The following is a 15,336-nucleotide window of genomic DNA, read 5'->3' on the forward strand; positions in this document are numbered from 1 at the left end:
GAGACAAATGTTGTTGCAAACTGGCAGTATATTTTAAATAAAGCAAATTGAACATACGGGAGATTTTGGACTGGACTGTTAGACTAAACTCTCCACCACAAGATAAAAGAACATCTTCTCTCCATTAAATTTCCAGAGACAAGATGGACTGAAGCTGTTCTGAAGCTCAGTATGATCTCTCACCAAAAAATAGTTAACCGGAAATAAGCCGCAAATCCTCCAACGGCTCACTGGAGGAGTTAACAAGCTAATGCTGCTGGTATTTCTGCAGAATAGAAAGAGCAAGAGCAGTTGCAGTTTTCTTCAGTCTTTGAGACATTTTAGTCTAGATGTGAAATCACTTCCCAGCCTCTCTGTCCCCAAGAACTCTTTCATCTTGGCGAGAGAAACAAAGGAAGTAAACATCTTTACAGCAACAGCCAGATCAGTATGAAAAACCACGGTTTACAGACAGACAGACACACCTGTGAGAGTCAAGCTGGCACCACAGCAGCGTTACTGCATGTCAACAAGAAGCTCATTAAAGGCGGTTTCATGACTTTTACCGTTTCCACAGTTTTTCATTGCTTCTTTCTATAGTCTGTTTCTTTTGCTCTCCACCACCAAATCCTATTAAATTAGTTGCAGCAGCAGCAGCCTGATTCCCTCACAGGGACCAATAAAAATTCAAACTAATCTCAATCTCACTCTGAATGTCAACCTGCACAGCATCACAGGATTAATGTCTAAAAGGCTGCGCTAATTCAACGCACAGCTTGAAAGGATGACTCTACTCTTGCTGTGGTTTGGGACATAAAAGACATGGGATACTTTCCCAAAGACATGCTAACATCTAAAGATGTGTTGAACCACAGAAATAATGTGCTGGGAGGGCTGAGTGTGCAAATCTTAGCTTTTAAATTGAGTTACTAAAACACTGTTTTCACTTTAACCTTCAACTCACAGGTTTAACTTCAGGGTTATTTATTCATTCACAAGCTTGATAAATAATTAATTTGCAATGTTAAGGCAAAAAAAAAAAAAAAAAAAGGCTTACCTGTGAATACATCCCAAGCATCCACAATACACACACATAATCTAATGCAAGATTATACATGATGTGCAAGTACATGTCTACTATTAAAATCTGTGAACATTTTTTACTTCACTACTTTTTATATATTAGTGGCCTCATGTAAGAAAATCTAATTTCTCCCTCAGTGTCAGGTTGGCTTTACCTCCTGGAATGAGATTCAACAGGTTGGAGGAAAACTTACGTTTAATCCTACAGGAGTCTGGAGTGCAAGCTATGTAAACACTGCCCCCTGCTGTTCAGCTGGCAGTATTACACGTGATTTTATAGCAGTTTCTAAATGGACCTCTTAGGATGACAAATGAAAATTTGTGGTTGTGGACATGGGGCCCCTCACTTTGCATAACAGTTTAATTATTTCCCCCAGTGACCCAGAACCTGATTTTTTTGGATACCAGCTTCTTAAATGTGTTTATTTGTCATTCTCAGGTAATATAAGAAAAATGAAGGCATTTGTATGTATTATATATGTATTTGTTTGAGTGGGGATTAGCTCAAACTTTTAAACGTCATGTCGACAGCCTAATGATTTTAAAACAAAACCAAAATCAATTAGTTAAAATCATTAAATGCTTTATACTTTATTGTATTTGAGGACACAAATATGGAGATATAAACATCTCTATATGCTTCAATGTTTAAACGGATTTCAAAGCTTTTGTTAGCTGAAAAAACGATGTTTAGGACCGCTTTCACTGACCATGTGGTCATACAACTATAAATAGAAAGAATAAAAAAATAAAATAAATAAATAATTCAGACGAAACCCCCTCAGACTGTTTCTGGACCTCCTGTCATTCTGTAAAACAATAAGAGTACCGCTGATTTATGGGTTTTAGTTTGCCATGTTGTTATCATTAATAAACGTCACTTTCCTGTCTCGGTCACCTTTTACCTTTTGTCCCATTTTGCTCTCCTGGGATTTCCTTCTTTGAAAGAACGGATACCAAAACACACGAGCCACAGAACAAAAACTTTATTGACTACAATGCACATATACACAATCTGCACCTCACTCCTCCTTTTCTGGTGATTTTGGGAGAACATCTTCGCTCTTGAACCAAACAGCTTCACTGGTGTGACTGGCGATGATCGCTCGCTCAACGAAAGGTCCTGATACGGAAAGAGGAAAAGAAAGGAAGAAAAACGCTGTCGTCATAAAGAACGGCTCTTTTTAAGTGGAGGAGAAGCCAAACACAGACAGAAAACTGATATCTGCTTAATTGCAGGGCTGATGATCACTTTCGACTGACAAATGATTCCCCCTCCCCTTCTGCTGCAAGTGTTAATGACAACATATTTGAAATTAATGAAGTCAAACACATCATAAAAGGAAGATACGGGGTGGAGGTGGGTTGCAAAGTGGCTTGCAGGTATATAGCAGATGTAGGAAGTCTAAAGGAGCTTAGATGGCAATGAAGCTCCCAGCAAAGAGTTGCTGTGTTGACATTAATGACAGAGGAGGTTGTGGTTATTGAGTCAGCAGAGTGTTCACGACTTCTTACGCACTCCGTGACTCTGCTTTGTAACTTTATGCAGTTTACATTTTGTGGCTGAGCTGCTGTGAATCCCAAATGTTTCCAGTTTGACATAATACCACATAGTTATCTTAGAATATCTAGGCTCAAATTTGGCCTCAAAGCACTGATGATATCTGAGCTTCAGCAATGTATTTGTATCAATGTATTTTTTTCATAAATCCTTTCCGCATGTGGCAAAAATATCCCCACCGTCACAACGCAGCTACCGATAATACTGGCTACAGACTGTTTGTCAGATTTACAGAATAAATTCATGTTTTTTTAATAAATAATTCAGATTAATCTAAAATCACACACAGGGAGGATGTTTTAAAACATTTAAAATTACAAATGAAAAGTTCTGTTTCTCCAGGCAGAATCTCCACCATATCCGAGGTAACCTGGACTGACTCGTATTACCGAGACACTAAAATCCTAAACCTGTTAATGGAAGCAGGACTAATGAAATACTTTGCGAGACGATAATTAGAAGATGAACACAGCCCAAGCCTCACAGTGTTAAAATAATAAAAAAAGGAGTTTGATACAGATCAGGCTGAGCATCAGTTTGCATTAAATTATGTTAAACAGCTTCTTTCCATCTCTCACCAGCACATCGTTCCCTTTTCTCCGTCTTTGGCTTACAAACTCCCTGCAGTCTTATTTCTCTCACGTATTTACTTTTAACATACTTATGAATAGTTATTTCAGCACTGCGTTCCCCGTTGTCTCCTGTCCTCTGCATTCATATTATTTTTTATTAGCATATTACGTCTTTGGTCGTGAATAACTCCCATCAGCCCCTTGGGGGGAGCTGGTCTCTTCTTCATACCCACACGCTGTATTTCCGCACTTCTCTCTCTGTTTTTAAGCACTTATCTGTGAAGTTTACTCTTGTTTTTGCCCACGCTGCTGCCATTAGCCTCTGTCTAAATGACTCTTAAAAACAGTAATGGAAATAAAGAAGCCAATTTAACAGTAAGTATTCCTGATATTCGCATTTTCTGATGCTTCACTACTGGTTGCCGAGGTAATTAAATTCTGCCGCGGGGTCCTTGTGTGATTCTTGTCAGGGATTTGTAATGTTTGCTGGCACAAACTCAAAGTTGCGTCGTCAAAGCCCAGGTGGCCCGGCTCGACGCGGCGCCTTCATCGCCAAATGAAGCAGAGCCGTAACGACGCATCGAGTGAGACATTTCACTCAACCGACGTTGCGTTGAGGATGCCGCGCGTAGCCGAGCGGGTTCAGCAGAGCATTAACGCTTCAAGGGTGAGCGGTGAAGACTCCCACAGGGATCGTCGTCAGGCTGAAACTGCACACACTCAGGTTTACTGCAAGTACTTTAAAACAGAAGGATCTGCTGCGCGTGCAGTCACACGCCTGCTGCCAGGAAACGGTGTGATGACCTCTGCCAGAAAAAGTCCAGTTTCTCTTCTTTTTGAGGTTTTGAAGGGTCAAAAACAAACAAACAAGCAAACAAACAAACAAACAAACAGGCAACCGCTGGTGTCAGCCTCCTACTAGATGCACATATTGTGTCAATTTCAAAATTCTATGCCATGTTATTATCAATTTATGGCAAGCTTCTCAGAGAACTTGACCCCTGACCTTTGACCTTGAGGTTGAGGTCACTGAGATTCGAACTCATCCGAGATTTTTAGTAGAAGCACCTACAGTTTCAATTTGAAAATTCTAGGTGACTTCACAAGATTTTCACAGAATTTGACCTCTGACCTTTGGGTCAAAGTCGCTGAGATTTGGACTCGTCCGAGGTTTTTAGGATACACGTACGGTATCAACGAAGCTCCAACGTCGTTGTTCTTATGTTATCACATTCACAAACTCAGGCGTCCATGCCGCACGCTCGACCAGCGGGGTGACGACGTTACCCCATCAGCCTTTTACAGCTGAGGGATGAAAGTCAGTTTGATTTCCATCATAACGAGCAACACAACCCTGCAGAGCTGCTAGTCTGGCTGTAAACCTCTGGAGGCCGTTCCTTTTTAATATGTTGCATTCACGGGGCTCTCATTCTGCTCGTTTTTCCCGCATACATTAAAACATGAAGCGATTTTATTTTTTTGTAAAATGAAACGAATGCAGGTATGATTGAAAAATGATATGCAGGACCAAAGCAAACTTTCAAGAAATTAACTCCATTCTACAATTTTATGAGAAGTATGAGGAAAAACAATAAACGATAAGAAAACCATTATTCTTTATTTTGCTGAAGAGACAAAGGTTTAGTGGTACTACGGTCTACACGAGAGAGATCGGAGTTCTCTACATGCACAGTTCCAGTTTAGATGGAGTCAGTGGTTTAAAGAGTCCTTTCTGAAAGCTCTGCAGTTTACTTCAGCGGGGAAAATGTTAATGACGTGGTATTTAGCAAGCTCAAAATTAGTTTTTAGATCGTTTAGGCCTTTCTCTCTAATGAGAATCCATTAGCTGATGATTACACTGCATCCTGTAAATCGAACAGAAAGTGGAGGAAAATGCAGAGAAATTACTGAACGAACTACAGCTTGATGGAAAAGCTGCTGACTCCTCTGCTTCTCTTCTTGATTTATAAGATCTCTGGAAGAAAAACCAACTGCCGAACCCGGACAAACGGCCATAATTTTTAACTCAGGGGTAATAGTTTTTGTTTTGGTTTAACATTCGACCTCAACTTCATGTCATACACATTTTACGCGGCCTTCATATCTTTGCACGTACAGGACATACTCAAATCAATTTTCAGGGCTGGAAAAAAATCACACAGCGTCACAATCTGATACCAAAATCTCATTTTTGCTCAGCATGTTTCCCCATGAATGCTGTTTAAAAGTAGTTTCCTCCCAGCTGTACTCCCTTAATGTGCTTTTCTTCTTTTTAACAGAGCACAGGAATGATTTTACCAGGTAAACAAGTTTAAAACACTTGCCCTGAAAAGTGCAGCAGTAAGCCTGAAAACACATCACAGAGAACACGTGGCTGGCGTGCTGCTAAACCTTTCCCTTCTCTCTGCATGAGCGGTGCTGCAGAGCCTGAAACTGAACTCGGGAGGGAAAGTAACACCATGCAGCAGATGAAAGTTGGTATGATTCAGAAGCTTTCTATCGAGCATTCAAGCAGACAAAAATAAATCAAAAGTCTGCTATTCTTTCCCTGCGAGCTATAAAAGCAGAGGTAGGGCTTGAGGAACTGTCGGAGGGTTCTTGCTGTTGGTTTTGGTGAACATACATACCCAAGCTGGCTGGTCGGTGTGAACAAACATCAACCAGGATTGTCTGCAGATTGGCGAAGATGTGCTCACTGGGCATGTCGAGCTAAGCAGAGGAGAGAAAACAAGATGTCTGAAACGTCCGATTATATTTACCATTTCTGAAATCCTCTGTATGTTCATACTGGTGAAAAATCAATGTGCTGCATTTAAACAAAGAACTCCAGCATTTCAAGTGAATTTCACACATGTAGTGCACCCCTGAGCACTTCCTGGACTCACCCGACAGAAGTGCATGCAAGAGTTTAAATGTCCGACACAAGTTGGATCAGATAAGCCAAACTTTAACCTGCCAGAACCCTAACCAGTGATGTCACACCGCAGCCTCCTGCTAAAGCTATCCAGGCAGATCTCCAACCTTGACCCCACAGAGAACTGCAAAGCACATAGCCTGCATATAAAAGATGGACGTGGCAACTGTGACATCACCTGAGTTTGCATTTTGAAGCCTCAATGTTACTTTTTGGCCACCGCCATGTTGGATTTTTTTCCCTCATTTAGAAGAGAAGGTGGACAAGCTTGGTTAACAAGCTGCCAATCATATTACGTGTCAGATAATTTCATTTAGACTTTCTGACTCACTTTTGAAGTTAGCGATTGTGACCATTGAAGGAACTTCTTTTCTTGTAGTTCTGTACTGGCTTCACTTTTCAGCCTCAGAGGCTGACAGTGTGAATGCAAAGCAGATCATTTCCTGCTGTGTCGCAACTGACAAAGTTAAACTGTACCGACCCGACTGTCCTGAGTTTGTGTGTGAAAATGTCCTGATATGCTGAGTGCTTATAAACGAACGAATATGTGTTCTCTGCATTTTAAATTCATGCAGATGTGATAAAAATATATAGAACAGGAAAACACCAAGCCTGTAACCAGCTGATACTGTTTTATTTAAAAATGTACCCAGTAGAAGCAAACACACACACACACACACACACACACACACATACATAAAGCATTTCCTCCCTAAACACACTCCAACATTTCCCTCAACCTTCCTCAGGGCGCATCGATTTTATGTCTCCATCCTTGTGGGAATTTATGCTTTTTTAATCAGGACCTTTTTTTTTCCTTTGCTTTGAGCACTAAAACTTGCAAAACTTAAAACTGCCTCATCGCTGAAAACTTCCTCTGTTGGTTTTGCACACATTCACACGGCTCCTCCCATCAATGCACATTGCATGTACTGGTTTGTTATGACGTACCGTAGCTATCTGGGTCCTAACATAGCAGTCGCTCTCCACCATGTACTCATGACCCGTTTTAAATAGCTCCAACATCTTGGGAACGTTGATGCCGACTGAGCCTGAGAGTAAAGGGAGAAAACGGGAGAGAGAATAAGTGATCAGCACTCATTATCTCGTAACGCATTCACACTTTAGACATCCAGTTATGGCTGTCGTCTTCATTGGTTGTGAGTGACACTGGATTAAAACTATCAACTGCTGAATGTGAAACATTTGAACTAAAAATAAAATGTCACTGAAGCCACAACAGAATTTTGAAGTACGAATCAGAAATAATAGAATTTCCTGTCATCATCATCAAAGACTGATATCATCAGCCTTTACTTTGTTGAATAAAAGTAGCCATTAAAATTCCAGTAACTCTTCAGACATTTAATTTTTCCTGATGTTCTTTCAGATATTCATATAATATTAGAATGGTGGATGCTCATATTAGTGAATGTGTATAAATAGGCTGGGCTAAAAGCTTTCCAAGTTTCAGACTGCTTGAAATACACAGTATTCTTTCTACTCTTGGTTCTTTATGAAGACAGTTAAAGCACAAATTCCTAATTTGGCCACCTCGAGCCAAGAAACAGCCAATCAGCAGGACAGTTAAACGGTGAGGAGCTCAAACAGCTTGTTTCAATCAGAGGTTGGACTGAGATGCAGCATTAAGCACCAGTATATGATAAATAAGGATTATTTTGAACTATAGCAGACAACCAATTAAAAAAAATAAATAAAAAAGGTGCTGAAATTGGACAGGTCCACCTTAACCTTCAACACGGCTGAAGATAAAGACAACTCTTAACCTGCAGCTCACCTCTCTTGCTCTTTGGAAACTTCTTCCTCAGTTTGTTTTTCAGTGGTACGAGCTTCGGCAGGATGTCGGGAACCGCCACATAGAAGTCTGCTGAAACCTCATCATCCAAGATCTTAAAAAAGAATAAAACCACATGACAACAAATTAGTTTAAACATTAAGACTCCTGCAGGTTTTGGTCCTCATCTACCCAAATCTGCTGCTATACTGGTGGTCTCCTGTTGTCTCATTACTGTTATCATAAGCTCTGTGCATAAACTGAAATCACTTTTTAGCTTTCTCACGTGGACCCGTGGAGACTGAGATTTTCAGGCTGTGATGTCTGACCTGTAGACTGCCCGCCTGCAAAAGATGAGTGCTGTTGATTCTTTAAAAAGTCAGTTAACCACTGTATAAATCTGTTTTCATGGATATGTGATTTGGACTTTTGCGCTCTAAATGCAAATATAAATCTAAATTTATACATCTAAATGTAGTACTTAAAAAATTTTTTTTGTCCATTCATCCATCTTCTTCCGCTTTATCTGGGGCCAGGTCGCAGGGGCAGCAGCCTAAGCAGAGAAGCCCAGACCTCCCTCTCCCTAGCCACCTCCTCCAGCTTATCCGGGGGAACACCAAGGCATTCCCAGCCCAGCCGAGAGATATAATCTCTCCAGCGTGTCCTGGGTCTGCCCTGCGGCCTCCTCCCGGTGGGACATGCCCGGAAAACCGCGCCCAGGAGGCATCCTTGTCAGATGCCCGAACCACCTCAGCTGGCTCCTTTCGATGTGGAGGAGCAGCGGCTCTACTCTGAGCCCCTCCCGGATGGCTGAACTTCTCACCCTATCTCTAAGGGAGAGGCCGGCCACCCTTCGGAGGAAGCTCATTTCCGCCGCTTGTATCCGCGATCTCGTTCTCTCGGTCACTACCCACAGCTTGTGGCCATAGGTGAGGGTAGGGACGTAGATCGACCGGTAAATTGAGAGCTTCGCTTTTACACTCAGCTCTCTCTTCACCACGACGGACCGGTGCAGCGTCCGCAGCACCAATCCGTCTGTCGATCTCCGGCTCCCTTCTCCCATCACTCACGAACAAGACCCCGAGATACTTGAACTCCTCCACTTGCGGCAGGAACTCATCCTTGTGTCTTTTAAAAAAATGCTTTAAATTCCAGTGTTCTCAAATCCCTTTGTGTGTCAGAAACAGCATCTGACGTAAACATCCACCAAATGAAACATGTGGTTGACCTGCAGTGGCGGCCTCGTGTGAATAAAGGAGCACCTTAAGTAGCACACAGTTCTTTTCTCATCAATTATTATTAAAACTTAAAGAAAACAATATCAAAAACAAATAAAAACATACATACAGCTCTCCTCATTGATAAATAAGGAGAATATTTATTACCAAATTACCAAAAAACTGCTAGGTTTTTGGTAATTTGGAGATTGAGGTTCATTAATTTTTCTTCATTTTATTACAGTTATGTTCTTTTGCATATACACCTAGTAGGAGCAGCTTTGGCTCTAGTGAAATTCAATGGGGATGTTTTTTATAGTAATTACTGCTTCTAATCAAAGCAGCGTTTTTACATTTATTTTTAATTGCTTTCAATTCCTGTGGAGCTCTCTTTTATTTCTTTTAACTATTCTATTGTACACTTTGTGACTCTTGTCCTTGAGAAGAACTACATCAATAAATGTGCTTTTTTTTCTACTAACCAGCAAACAGATAACCCAAAATCTCTGCAATTATTCAGGATGTGACTGGACATTTTATCTTTTTAGTTTTCTTCATGGGAGTTTTTTAATAATTTAACAGTTTGCCTCACAAACAAGTAAACAGCACAGACATTTGGAGAGAAACAGAAAAGTAATACTTTTTTCAGTTTTCCCAAGAGGTTCTCCCGGTAAACTCGATCTGACCTTACGGGATGTGCCGTTTAGCTCAGTTTAACCAACTCACCGGCTGTATGAGCTCCACTCCTCCAGCAAACACAGCTCCGTTCTCCCGAGCAACTGTGGCTTGATTAGCATCCTGCAGAGACACAACCAAAGACACCCGCGCCCATTTAAATCTGATTTGGGTGTGTCAACGTCTGGCAGACCCCAACGATGTCATTCATTATGGCCGTTAACACGCTCATCTAAGTTACAACCCACGGCCTGCGCAGCTTGACAGGAATATTAATCAAACCCTGCTCGTCGGGTTCTACGATAAAAAGCAGCCACGACCGAAGCACATTCATTACAGACAAACAGGGAGACAAATAAAAGGTGCTGTTGCTGCACATCTGAATCATGCACCGACAAAATTAAAACAATTCATCAACAACAGACACACAAATGGCTACGAAATGAAGATTCAGTGAGGCTAAAATAAAAGTTTTTACCTCTGTAAAAACTAAAACTCTGTTCATCTCTGCCTTGAAGGCGTGCGGTAAGTGCACAGTGCTGACGAAGGTGTCGACTTTTTTCTGCAAGGAGGAAAAACAGAGTAATTTATTATGAGTAACAACACCGGGTATGCTGCAGGAAAAGAGCAAAAAAATCTGGAAACAAATAAGGAAAAGCGAGGATGTCAATCACAGAGCAGGCCTACATAATCAAGCATTAAAGTTATTCAGCCACCACTTTAAATTTTCATTTCTCTAGAGAGTTCATAATTCATAATGCATGGGAACATTAGTTCTGCAGTGACAGACAGCTAAGAGTAAGACCGGGTTTGTCTCCCGTGGACCCTCTGGATAGCACAGCAGCAGCTCTGCAGCCCTGCGATGTGTAAGAAAGAACGAAAAGAAGCACTCGTGAGGCTTTTATTCCTCGGTGTCGCGCTGTTTTCAGCAGATTAACTGAAACTGCTTGTGCTGCAAAGATTGATGTCATGAATAACCCTCAGATTGGTGGAAGCGAGGCGTGACAGTGACAGCCAGAATGGGAAAGCACCAAATAAATCCAAATAAGTCTGCCAAGTGTGACTGCTAAAAATTGTCTTCGGCACACACACAAACACGCACAAACACACACACTGGCAGATGATCAACCCTCATCAGGATGTTCTTTTCTATTCTGAGGTTCCAGCTTGATGATAAAAGGAAAAGCAGCCAGTGGTTTCTGGGACAGTAAAAGGGTTTGATGGAACCAATGTGTGAATAGCAACAAAGTCAGAAAAGCAGGGAGCAGTTTGAAGCCTTTACGTGCAGGTGTGTCCAAACCTTGCTGTGCTCAGAAGACTGAACAGAACAGAACAGCCCTCTTCGTCAATATGCTTGCACTGAAATTTCTTTGAAACTGAACCAATTCTGTTCTGGAGAATTTATAGCACATGATGCAGCTGCTGTGTTCATTGGCTGGTAATTTGAGATGGCTGTATTTTTGTGTTTGTTTATGTTTATAGTAGTTATAATGTCTGCTGCCTTCTTGTCCAACATATTCATGAAAAACACTTCACTAATCACTTCCACCTGGCAGAGAACACAATTAAAAAAACCTCCCCTAGTACCACAGTTAGCCTTCGTTGTCTTTGTGCCTCGGTTAAATGCTTAAGGTGAATATAACCAAGCACTTTAACTGCATGCCATCCCTCATTCCTCTGAGTTCTCTACACTTACTACAAAGAGCTCTTCAGATCTTTTATCTTAGAAAATTCAGTCAACATGAGTTTCAGTGTTTTTGTCATGATTACCTTCTTCTCCAGCTTCATGTCCAGCTTCAGATCTATGTAAACCGGCTGATTGTGGGGAGTGAAGTCTAACGCCTGGAATTTCTTCAGCATGTCAATTGCCTCCGCTGGGTCATACAGAGTCCGTGGGTAGTACCTCATAACATACACGTCATCCACAGGCGCCCATGCAGTCTTACCGAAAGGCTTATGTCTGTTTTTGTCATCGATGACACTCTTCTCTTTCTTCACCTCCTTTTCTGCGTTGTCTTTTTTGTCTTTCTTTAGGGCCCTGGCAATCAAGAGGGGAGATGTTAACCTGAGAAATGTCTGAGTCACCAGGTCAGCATCTAATTTCTCTCAATTTTATTGTTCGTATGGAAAGACACTAACCAGAAAACTGCTCAGAACGGGAAAAATGGCGTGAGTCAAGCAGAAAACCCCCCAAAACAAAACATCTTTAGAGCCAGAAAATCATTTCTGGGTGAAAAGCTTTAAAGGTCTGTAAACTCACTTGACAGCTGCAAAGGTTCTGACAGGTAGATTCCTTGGTGCAGTCTGTGAGACACCTGAGTAAGCTGGACCGCTGGCACTCAGTAGCTGCCTCTGACATCCTGCTAAAACTGTGAAGACAGGGGAGGAAAAAAGCTTCATAAGGAGTTTAAACAAACAGACACATGCTGTTTTTTTCCTGTGGGACACAACATCAAACTGCACACCATAATTAAGAGAAACGCTCTGTGATTTTATAAAACATTTTTAATGAACTTTACATAAACTAAATGCATCAAAGTATCTTTTTATTTCCAGCAGACAAGCTGATGATGAGCATCGGTGTTTAACGCTACCTAATTTAAGTATACCACTGTCTTTTGCATGACAAGCACTTCTCCCTGATGTGCATCTGCAAGATGTCAGTGAGCTCATCAATTTATAAAATTATGGTTTACAGTCTCAGTCTTGTAAAAACTCTTCCACAAAGAATGAAACCCACAGTGATGGTTCTAAGTTTTAGCAGTACCCATCATAAACTGTTTGAGTGAATCTAAATGTTTCTTTGAATGTTTTATTGATGCTGTGCTGCCAGGATGGAAGACATGTTTTATCATTAATATCAGCTTCATAAATAAAATGTGGAAGACTTTTGGGAGAACATTATTGAAATTATTTTATAATAACAAAAAGAGGTCAACTAAACATATATTTTTATGCTATTGCTTAAGGTTGATATAGTTTTCTGTATTGATGCTCTGCTCTTTTTTGTTTTTTAATTATTTTGGCAGTGACATGCTAAAGCTTTTTAGGATGGGTTAGCAAAATGGCAAAAGCTGTTGTGAAGTTATTAATCATTCTATTTCTTTTTTACTGCCAGCCCTACTGTCTTGTAATGCTGGCATCAACTCATCGGGAGAAGAACATTTTATTGAAAACCTGAAATATTAATGGCTTCCTTGCAAGTTTTACTTGCAAAGTCATTAAGTGTTTATCTATTTGGAAATTCTTCTCAGTACAGTAAATGTGAAAATAAAAAGAAATTATACCTTCCAATATTAACCGATGGGAGTTTCTTAATGAAGTGGTGTAAGTTTTGGCTATGGCTCATGTATTTTCAAAACGTATTCATTTTGGATGACTGTTACATTACAAGCACTGGTTTTACTGGTCGGTCAGACCACTTACGATCAAATTAGGATAATTGACACAATGAAACGACTGTTGGGCGATATCATATTTAAAATCCAACATTTTAATTTACATCAAGCAAATCGTTGGTTTCAAGTAAATTATCACAAAAATTCGTTAATAATATATATAATTTTTAATCCGGCATATGGCGACCCAAATTAACTCTTAAAATACGACTGCAATGACAGCTTCTGACCTGGTTATTACCGCACATCACGGCTGAAAGGAAACATAACATGAAAATCTAATTAATTTAAGAAGTATCTGGTCAATCAGAGCAATGCCGATTTAAAGTGTATCAAAAATTAAAATCAAATCAAATATTGTTGATTCGTGAGAAAATTAAGTGAATACAAACTAGCTGATAATATGTTAAATAGTCAAACAGCAGGTTGGCCATTGGTTAGCTAACAGTGAAGCCAAAAGTCTACACAAAGAGATCTCTGAATCGAGCCCAGAGACCAAGCGAGAAAACAGGAAAAGACAAACGCAGCCTATAAACACATGCCTTTATTTTTTTTTAATGTCATCTAAAAAGAATCCAATTTCACAACAAAACAACTGACCTTTCCACACAGTACGCGTGCAGGTTGCCATGTCTGGGAATCGCGCTTGGCCGTGTGAAAACAGAGGTAGGGAATAAATGGTTCCGCCTCGGAAACGATCAAATGTTAGTTGAAAAAGTTTTAGTTCTGGTGCATATTCTGAAACCAAAAAATACATAAATAAAAATATAAACTACCTGACAACAGTCTGAGAGTTGTACATTTTCATTCGGCATATATTTATTTCATTAATATTTATTTATTATGATAAAAAACTAAACGAATGTAGAGACAATTGTACTCTACTCGCTGCTCTAGGAAGAAAATTGAACATTATAAAAGTTTTGAACTATAAAACCTGGACGCCGAAATTTTAGGTTTCAAACCATCCTAGCTATGTATAAATTATGGTTTATCTTATTATCTCTTTGCGACCATATTTTGGAGAAACAATACATGATAAATATTATATGACTTAATATTAAGGTCGCTGGAAAAAAAACCAATAGGACTCCTGGGTGGATAACGAGAAACAAAAATATTTTTTTAATTCATACACATTGCGCAGGCGCGTACTTTCCCGCCACTGTCCTGCCAGATATCGCTACAGCATACCAGGACAAAGATAATTCCCCCCACTATTTACAGGTAATTAAGCGTTTGTTACTAACATTAATATAATCAATTAATAGAAAATCATGACAGGAGCCTGAGTTATTTCTCACTGAGCTTTAGCATTAGTCTACCGTAAAAAAGGGAGTGTAGCATGTTATCTAATTGTATTAGAATAACTTCTTTACTAGTTAGCGGTGGTAAAATAGCTCCTGCCAAAACAGTTGTGACTATTAGAAATATTGGCTCCAAATATTTTGCCTTTGTGTGTTTCTTTATATGGAAAAATGGCTTTGGCTCGATTTACCTGTGGAAGCTAGCATATATATAATTTCTTTCTGTAACACTGAATTAAATTGACATCTCAGATTTGATTGATGATTCTATCATATGCAGTATGTCCTATGACCGCTGAAGTTAAAAACTGGTTTAGATAACCCATTTAGCTGCTCTGATGCATTTCAACATGGGTGTCAAGTTATAATATTGCTTATAGAAGGACTTGGGTATTAGATATTAGATAAATTCACTAAAGTACAGTCATATCACCCTAATTGCAGTTAAATAGGAGACAGGGTACTTTATTGTCTATTATATCTAGAAGTAGCTTTAGTATTAATCATACTTTGAATCATGTCCTTCTAATTTTAATCAGCCTATGACATTATTTGACATAAATATGTGTAATTTCCTGTTATTTGTGACCACTTAATAATTAACGTACTTCAGTAAATGATGTCCTAATGAGCAAAACTGTCAGTCCATTATTACCAACACAGCTGGTTTTCCTTCAGACCCAACTAAGATTTCTTTGGGATTGCCATACACCTTTCTGTCCAGGAAAAACTTTGCTTACTAAGGAACATGCACTAACGTATCTAATATCGGAAGTATTTTTGTTGAGATTTGGCAAAAGATATTTTGAGATGATTTTTTTAGTCGCTCCACAGA

The 15,336-nt window shown here is 39.8% G+C and overlaps 1 protein-coding gene across 1 annotated transcript; it reads right to left on the reverse strand.

The window, feature by feature from the left end:
• Window positions 1–2,033: 2,033 nt before the first annotated feature.
• Window positions 2,034–13,840, reverse strand: mrpl1 (mitochondrial ribosomal protein L1). Its single transcript, XM_063490061.1, has 9 exons — window positions 13,795–13,840; window positions 12,057–12,165; window positions 11,567–11,834; window positions 10,275–10,358; window positions 9,848–9,919; window positions 7,908–8,019; window positions 7,061–7,161; window positions 5,823–5,904; window positions 2,034–2,185 (listed from the first exon to the last, which is right to left on the reverse strand). The coding sequence occupies exons 1-9, from the start codon at window positions 13,823–13,825 to the stop codon at window positions 2,085–2,087; spliced, it is 960 nt and encodes a 319-aa protein (XP_063346131.1). The 5' UTR covers window positions 13,826–13,840; the 3' UTR covers window positions 2,034–2,084.
• Window positions 13,841–15,336: the final 1,496 nt, after the last annotated feature.

This window comes from Pelmatolapia mariae, linkage group LG12 (genome assembly GCF_036321145.2).
Source record: "Pelmatolapia mariae isolate MD_Pm_ZW linkage group LG12, Pm_UMD_F_2, whole genome shotgun sequence".
In the NCBI taxonomy this organism is placed as follows: Eukaryota; Metazoa; Chordata; class Actinopteri; order Cichliformes; family Cichlidae; genus Pelmatolapia; species Pelmatolapia mariae.

Coding starts and splice junctions, on each gene's coding strand:
- mrpl1 (XM_063490061.1), bottom strand. CDS start 13,825: ATGGCAACCTGCACGCGTACTGTGTGGAAAG. Junction 7,162..7,907: donor GTTTCCAAAGAGCAAGAGAG/GTGAGCTGCAGG, acceptor CTTTACTCTCAG/GCTCAGTCGGCATCAACGTT. Junction 5,905..7,060: donor TTAGGACCCAGATAGCTACG/GTACGTCATAAC, acceptor TCCTCTGCTTAG/CTCGACATGCCCAGTGAGCA.